The 8,997-nt window shown below is 27.8% G+C and overlaps 1 protein-coding gene across 4 annotated transcripts; it reads left to right on the forward strand.

Annotated features, from left to right (window-relative positions):
* The first annotated feature begins 746 nt into the window (after positions 1-746).
* On the forward strand, positions 747-8,682 carry LOC149882591 (uncharacterized). Of its 4 annotated transcripts, XM_090101129.1 has the most exons (6): positions 2,321-3,840; positions 4,995-5,298; positions 6,989-7,045; positions 7,556-7,739; positions 7,975-8,164; positions 8,504-8,681. In XM_090101129.1, exons 1-4 carry the CDS (start codon positions 3,616-3,618, stop codon positions 7,705-7,707), a joined length of 738 nt encoding a protein of 245 aa, XP_089957255.1. In that variant the 5' UTR covers positions 2,321-3,615; the 3' UTR covers positions 7,708-7,739; positions 7,975-8,164; positions 8,504-8,681. The 4 variants fall into 4 exon arrangements, 3 of the variants coding, with proteins under 3 accessions (XP_089957257.1, XP_089957256.1, XP_089957255.1); XM_090101130.1 differs by having other exon boundaries at positions 2,038-3,840; positions 7,556-8,164; positions 8,504-8,682; XR_016456609.1 differs by lacking the exons at positions 2,321-3,840; positions 4,995-5,298 and adding an exon at positions 5,357-5,884 and having other exon boundaries at positions 6,975-7,045; positions 8,504-8,677.
* The last annotated feature ends 315 nt before the right edge of the window (positions 8,683-8,997 follow it).

Raw genomic sequence — 8,997 nt, forward strand, 5'->3', positions numbered from 1 at the left:
GAACGGAAGGTGACAAATTTAATTGAACAATAAAGTCCCATAAAATTTTTTGAGATAAAGTTTTAGCGCAATTTGATGGAAAAAAAAATCATAATACTTGAAGGTAGAACATTTTTTACATCTTTAGCATGTTTAAGGTATTACAGCATATGAGCGCAAGAATCTTATTATTTTAACCTTCTTATTATTTCAACCTTCTTATTATTTCAACCTTCTTATTATTTCATCCTTATTATTATTTCAACCTTCTTATTATTTCAACCTTCTTATTATTTCAACCTTCTTATTATTTCAACCTTCTTATTATTTCAACCTTCTTATTATTTCAACCTTCTTATTATTTCAACCTTCTTATTATTTCAACCTTCTTATTATTTCAACCTTCTTATTATTTCAACCTTCTTATTATTTCAACCTTCTTATTATTTCAACCTTCTTATTATTTCAACCTTCTTATTATTTCAACCTTCTTATTATTTCAACCTTCTTATTATTTCAACCTTCTTATTATTTCAACCTTCTTATTATTTCAACCTTCTTATTATTTCAACCTTCTTATTATTTCAACCTTCTTATTATTTCAACCTTCTTATTATTTCAACCTTCTTATTATTTCAACCTTCTTATTATTTCAACCTTCTTATTATTTCAACCTTCTTATTATTTCAACCTTCTTATTATTTCAACCTTCTTATTATTTCAACCTTCTTATTATTTCAACCTTCTTATTATTCAACAAATAGCAAGTTTCAATTTCTTAATAATTTATATTACGTTCAAATTCACACAAAAACTTATGGGTAAAAAATTATACCATTAAATACCAAATGGCAAACGATTACCATGCATAATATGAACGTAAGAAAAGGTGGCAGACTCTTGAATATTCACTCGTTCCACGCTCATACAAAGAAAAAGTACACATTAACTAAGAAAAACTTGAAAAAAGGCACATTAACTAAGCAGTGCAAATGACTAACCTGATTTAGAAGTCCAAAAAAGCTGTCAGCACTCTATAGAAACATGTTTTACATGCTCATCAGAAGCAACCCTAAAGCGGGAGAAAGTTAAGCTGGGGTAGCTTTTACGTAAACTGGGGTAGCTTTTACGTTTTTGGTAGTTTTGCACAATGGTTTAAAAAAAGTCATCGTGCAAAATAAAATATTTTCAGCTGTTAAATCTTTATATTGGTTTTTTTTCTTTGGTTGATTCATCAGACTGCATTTGCTCACTATTTTAGATTGTTTGAAAAAACAAATAACCTCAAAGGGAGCAGTATTATAAACCTTGTCAAAATTTCAATGTTTTCTAAGGCATGAGGAAAAATTGATGTAAATCTTTTTTTATCTGCACCATTTCAGAGGTTATACAAAATATCAATGATTTATTATTTTGGAATCATATGGAACCATATAAGGTAAAACAGATGGATAAATAAACAGCATTACAATTAAAAAGCTTTAGGTAGTTCTATGAGGTCAACTGGGACTTAGAGATGGTTTAAAAATATTGTCAACGCTAAGCTTGTAAAAGCTTTTTACAAAGAGTTGCTCCTGCGTTTTACTCCATTTGATTGTGACCAGAATTATCCAGGTGTAGTGTTTGGAAAATCTGCTGCATTTAATGTGAATCAATTTAGTGAAACATGTAACAGACTTTTTCTTTAGCATTAATAACAGCGTTCAATTCAGCTATTTTCCTGCTTCAAAATTTAGAGTTCTTTTTACATTTGTTCAACTACTTTTGTTTCCCTGCCTCTTGTCTCATTCACCTACTTACCTTGTCTGGGTTAAGACACGCGGCTAACGTACGCCAGTCACGTGCCCGCTCTTCATCTTTATCTGGTAGATAATTTGTATTAAGTGTGATAAAAGATCAATTTTTATTGCCTTTCCTCTTTATGTCCTGCTTGTCAAAAAAGATGGAATGTCCTGCTTGTCAAAAAAGATGGAATGTCCTGCTTGTCAAAAAAGATGGAAGTTGAAATTCTGCTTTAATTTTTTCACGCATTCATAACATATTCCTCAGCATTTAGACTAAGTCTGATGAGTTAGTGGTATGGACGAAGAAAGGTTGTCGCTGACTATTTTCTTACTAGAAAATGCACCTGCATCCTAAAAGCGCATTAATAACCCAGGATATCCATGCTAATCAACATTGCTATAACGGATCTGGTTTAAGTAAGTGCGCAAGTATTTTTTGCCATGCGCTTTTTATTGTATTAAATACACCCTCGTCAACAGGCTGCAGATCACTGTAGATGACGGAGCTTATTCAACAAACTTTATTTTTGCGTAAGTTTGGTGTATGTTTAAAAAAAACTTACGCCAAACTTACACAAAAAAAGAAAAGCTACGTTTGATATGAGCTGCCTTAACTTTGTCATAATTGTCTGGTCAAGTTAGGGTCCAACCTGGACAAAATTTGGATAAAAGATGAATTTGGTATCATTCGAAGCGTAATTTTATCTACTTTAACATATCCAAAATCTACCAAAATCCATATTAGGAAAAAAAAGTTTTGATCATTTTAGCTCACCTCACTTTTATTCAAATTTATTGAAAATACAAAAAAAACCCGTCGTGTCTACTGTCAATAAGTTGTAATAACTTATTATAAAGTTGCTTAGTCTTTATGAAATTTTGCGCAGATATAGCCTAATTTAAAAAAATGAAATGTGCTTCAGAAATCTTTTAAATGCTGATGTCAGCAGTTTTTTTACTATGTTTTTTAAATAGGCCAATACTTATATAGTGGGTTGCATAAATATAGAGTCACTACTTTATGTGAAATTTTCGTTTTTTTCACAATTATCTTTGAAACCAATTAACTTATGCGATTAAAAGTATATTAAATGTCTTAATTGATTCTCTACCGAATGGTATATAAATCGAACTCGTTAGGTTAACCAGTCTTGAGTAACTATTAATTCAATTAGAACATACCTCTATTTCTCAACTAAAATTTAACGACGTAAGTTGAAATATCTCAACAAAATGTTTTCCGAGCGATCTAAAATTTGGTGGTTGATTTCTTCCGAACTATAAAAAGCGTTCTCGCGAAAATAAAATTAACCCTTAAATGCAGAAAAGCAACATAGTTATTTATCACTTATAAAACAATTTTAAAATTTGTTTATAATTAATGCATGGTGTCGCTGTATTGATACTTGATTATACTAAAAGGTGCGCATACTTTTTTAGCCAATATTTTCAAAATCACTGCGCAAGAGAGGTTTTAGTTCGTCATATTATATTTTTCCGAGTTGACCATTTTATTCGATTTCTAGTGATTTTTGAAGTAGATAATGCGTTCTTTTATGGACAAATAAATTTATTTTCGTTTTTCTAAAAGTTGGTCTTTATTTTTAAAATTATTTGTTGCTATGAATTTAATGTTATAGTGAGTAATTATATTAATTTTGTATGTTGCAGAAATGCTACATTATGCATTCTAGCCTTTGTTTATTATCTTATTATTATCTTATTATGTATTATCTTTTTTTTCTCTCTCTCTCTTTATGAGTAGTGCTAAATTTATGTTGTCTTACGTATGTAGTGTGTTTGAAATTAATCAACAAATCAAAATTTTTTTAAAAATCTTTGAGCTAAAATTATGTCAAACAAAATTAAAATGAAGCTGTTAAGTGAGGAGGATTTACAATACTTCATAGACCATTTAAGTGAAATTAGTGAAGATGAAGATGCTACTGATGAGGATTTTCTGATAGATCCTGAATATTCATTTAATGAAGATTTACAAATATTAAATGAAGATGAGGACAATGAAGATAAGCATGAGCGCGATGAAGGCAATGACCAGCATGATGAAGATAATAGGGTAAGGTTGCTAATATTGTACCGATGCCTATATTGTACTTTTAACATAACTCGTTATTTTTACAACCCACAAGAAATTTTTTAATTTATTTTTTATCTTTGCTAAATGAAATTAAGTAGTCAACTGTTTTTTTTTGTCATCCAACTGTATTAAGGCCAGAGTAAGCTCTTGTTGGTTTGTTATTGGAGATTACTTATTTTAGGTTTTTATGGCTAAGCGTATTTCACTAAAAAAAAGCAGAAGATATGATTTGTTCAGTGTATTTATGTTAAAGCATAATTTATCTAAATTCAAAATAAATACCTAGAATTTAAAATTTCTTATTTTTAGATGTCAAATTTTTTAACTAACTGAATGTCAGATTAGTTGCGTAAATTGTACCTCAAAGGCATATCCTTAATTGTACCGACGCAACCATTCTGACCGCTAAAAATTCGTGTAAAGTTTAACAAATTCCTTTTGAGAATCCAATTAGAGAAATATCCATACTTATAAAACGAACTTCACCACTTAAACAAAAAAAGAAAAATTTCAGTATTACTTTTGTATTGACAAGCAGTCCTTAAAAAGACTCTCTAGTTCAGTTTTACCAATATGTCAAGGCTGGTGTCATGTTGACTGTGCAGGTGTTAATCAAAAACAGACACAATATATCTAAAACTTTTTCCAAAAATAATGTTTTTATGTATTTTATTTTACAATATTTAGTGTGGTTGTTTTTAAAACAGATATAGTATATATTGTTTTATATTATTTAGTATAACTATCTTTAATATCTACCTTCCTCCACTATTTTAATCTTAGCTTACCCATTGGTAAAATATTTCCAATTGCTGATTTTACAAAAACCATTCCTTTTAATCAGTTCTTTAAATCCCTTAAATTTAAAATCATAAAATATTTGCAAAGCTGTAAAGTAATTGAAATCAAGAAAGTGGTACAATATCGGATTACAATGGTACAATTTAGGATCTAGTTTCCTTAATTGTACTCTTAGCGCTATTTTTTTAGTTTGATTCTTCGAGACTTAACGCTTTTTAAATTTTGAGCTTTTTAAACATGTTTACAACAAACAGTCCCTAAATTATGAAATCCAATTGAAAATCCAGGTTTCTACTCAGTAGATTGCCTATATTTTTTTAATTTTTTCTTAGGGGGTACAATATTGGCAACCTTACCCTATAAAATCAAAAAATGAAGAAAAACATAAAACTTACACTGAAGACGTGTGCCAATCTAAATCAAAAAATTTAGCAAAAAAAAAGACGCAAATATTGTGGAAAAACAAGAACTTAATCTTGACAGATGATCAGCTTAAATTTTATGGAAATGCTAGTCTTCCAAGTGAATTTCTTAATATGAGTTCAACCTATAAACGTTTTCAATACTTTTTTTCAGATGACTTGCTGAAAATGATTGTAGATGAATCAAATTTATACTCAATACAGACTAATATTAGTAAGCCATTAAATTTAAATCTATCAGAACTAAGACAATATATTGGCATTATTATTTACATGTCAGTATTACGACTACTTAAAGTGCGATCATATTGGTCGCCAGAGTTTAAAATTAGCAGTGTTAAAAACTGTATGACAGCTAATAGATTTGAGAAAATTTGCCAGTTTATTCATTTCAATGATAACACTAAACATTTACCTCAAGGAAATCCTTCACATGATAGACTACACAAAATTACCCAGTAAACATGCTTTAGTTAGTCCAACTGACGGGCCAGTATTGGCTACAGTTGGCTAACTGTTGGCATTTCTTGCCAACCATTAACCGACTGTATACCGCGTGTTTTTGAATCGTAAGTTTCCCGTAAGTTTGTAAATGTATATTATAAATATATTCACTTAGACCATGCGACTAATTATCAAAATTATTCAAATAGATTCATTCAATGATTAAAACTATTCAATAGAGTTAGTTTAGTTTGAAGCTTTTTATCATTTTTTTTTCTTTCAAACGCTTTTTCTACCCTTTAATTAAACTTTTAAACTCAAACTCTCGTACACCTCTTAATATAACCGTTACGCTGGTAAGTAGAAATATTTTACATTTATCCATTAGTAACACATTCAGATATAATTTTTGACATTGGTTGAGTTTTTAATTTATTTTTATGATGACACCATTGTTGTATTTGTATAAGATATTTTAGCTCTATTTTAACTATTATCAAAAGTTTAAATACAGCTAAAATGTATATGTGCGTGTATAGTAGTATGTTTATGTGTGTATTTCTGTATGTATATGTATGTTTGTATGTATCTATCTATCTATCTATATATATATATATATATATATATATATATATATATATATATATATATATATATATATATATACACACACACACACACACACAGAGTGTCTGCCAGATCAGGGGAATTCAGGGAAAAGTCAGGGAAATCAGATATCTGCAAAAAATCTAGGATAATCAAGGAAATTAGGTTGAATTTTAAAAAAATCAGGGAGAAATCAGGGAAAATGGCTCTTCATCAAACTTACATAACTTAAATAAGTTGTACATAGTACATGTAATATAAAAGTTTATTTGGCAGATAGTTTTATGAACTTCACTTGCATCAAGCGAATCTTGAATCTTCACTTGCAAAAATGTAAACAATTATACAACCCATATTAAATGTATCAATACTTGATACATTTAGTGTGGGTTGTATTATTGTTTACATTTTTGCAGTTGAAGAGCATTTTTCTAAACGAATCTAGGTCAATTTTTGTGAAGTTGAATTTGGGTAACTTTAAATTAAATCAAGGAAAACAGGTAGAAGATCAGGAAAGTATCAGGGAAAAGTCAGAGAAATCTACCTAAAAATATTGGCAGACATCCCTATGTATTTTGTATATATTGCATATAATATATGCCATATACAATATTGACATAATATGTGCAGTATATAAATAAATGGTATATGCAATTGTATATACAATATGACATATACATTTCATATTAAGCATATATAACATTTATATTATATTATATTATTATATATATATATATATATATATATATATATATATATATATATATATATATATATATATATATATATGTATATATATATGTATATATATATATATTCATATAATGCATATAATTATAGCATTTTATTAAAAGGGACTTCGACTTCTGAAAACTATGAGAAAACTGTTCAAAATTTTGGGGATCAGGAAAGTAAGGTTTTGGATAAACTATTTGTTTTTTTGTTTTTGTTTTTGTTTTACTACTTGTTATACATTGTATATGTGTTATGCATACATACATTGATTAAGATGCTGACATATTGACAAAGGAAAACTATTTATATTTTTTGTAAAAAAAATTAATTTGTGTTTTAATATAAGTCATAAATGGATGAAGGCTTTAAAAAAATACATATTTCATGTTACAAAAATACACATTTCTACTTTTTTATGCAGATAAAGGTTTTAAATAACGCTCTTTTCCATGGCCTTAATAACACAGCACAAAAATGTGCTAGAATACCATTTTTACAGCAATCAATTCACCTACAGGGATAAATAACATAAATGTTTAAAATTTTAACTCCAAATATTTGAGTTCCATAACACCTTTATCCATGTATGTCTTCAATTTAAAAACTAGATTGTGTTTTTGAAACTAGTTTTCCAATAAGATTCAAATGCAATCAAATATTATTTAATTATTTATGTATGTTTATAGAGAAGTTAGCAGCTTTGGAGTTAAGATTAACAGAACTGGAGCAAAAAAATAAGTTTTTAGAAGTTCAAAGTTTTTTGGATAATGAAGATATTGTTGTTCCCCTGGCCTTCCAATGGAAAGTAAGGAAGATTTGGAGAGGCTTAACCTTATGATACAGATGAAATCTGAGATGGCTCTCTATAAAGTTTGAAATTATTTTTTGTATTATAATGTTTCTAGCAGTCTTCAGGTTGCGTTTAAACTAGTAACTATTATTTTATAAGATCAAAGATAAGTTTTTTTATAAGTCTTATAATTGTAATTTATCAAAGGTAATTTAATAATACCTTAGTTATATTATACCGCATTACATTTTCATTTACCTTTGAAAAAATAGTTTAAATAAAAAAGTTGTAATATGTAGCATTATTTGTTTTTAGGTCGAATATCTGCGTTCTATTGGCGGTAAAGTTGAACGTCCAAAATACATATGATGTGTGTTGGGAGCCATGTTTTCCAAAAATTTTAGCGTTTTATGTAATCTAAACGGATCTTCAAGTAAGATGATAGCTACTGGAATGGGCAAGGTTAAGTTGCGATGTTATCATTTTGTGTTAAAGTGCTTACTATGTAAGTATTACTAGTTATGTAAATTTTTAGTCTATTAAAGTCAACTGTATTTTTATATTTACAAAAATATGTTTACAACACTAAGAAAGAATATAATATGTTAGTACTTATGACAATTACCAGTGTTGTCATTAGTTGTAAATTTGTAAGATATTATATTCTCCCTTGGTGACTTGAACTTATTATCATATGCACATATTTTTAAAACTGCTAACCAGTTAATGTAATTCTTGATTTGCAAAGTATACGTATAAGAGCTTAAAAATAACTTAAAAATAATTTATATTTAAACAAAAAATAAATTGAGTTTTTAAATTTATTTTCATTTTATTCTTTTAGCAGCAGTAAGAATTCAGTATCTTAATTCCAAGGATAAAGATATTTACCCGATGGTTTCAAGATGGTTTCAGGGCGCAAATGATCAAGGAGATGGGCGAATAAATAGACAGACGAAAAGCAAGGTTATAAAAAATCAGTTGCAGTTAATCAATGAAAAGAATATTTAGTTATTATTTTCTTTTGCAAATTTATAAAAGCTTATTTTTCTTGATTTTATTTATAAATCTAATTTTTCTTAATTATTATTAATAATTATCTAATAAATCGCCACGTTTTTAAATATTAGCGTTTTACAATATTGTTTTTAATTAAAGCTGCCAATATTAGTTTCAAGCCTTTAATAATATTAACTACAATAATAGAATATTTTTAGTTCTTTATTTGTAAATATTTTTCTTTAACGGTCTGGAAATAAAAGTGTAAAAAATTTGTTCTTTTTTTTGTATTCAACTAAGTTATCAATAAATAAAACAATATTTTGTGTCGACAGTAGT

Source organism: Hydra viridissima, unplaced genomic scaffold (genome assembly GCF_058129835.1).
Source record: "Hydra viridissima isolate aposymbiotic clone 2 unplaced genomic scaffold, HvirCarnegie_v1 scaffold_10, whole genome shotgun sequence".
NCBI classification, from domain to species: domain Eukaryota; kingdom Metazoa; phylum Cnidaria; class Hydrozoa; order Anthoathecata; family Hydridae; genus Hydra; species Hydra viridissima.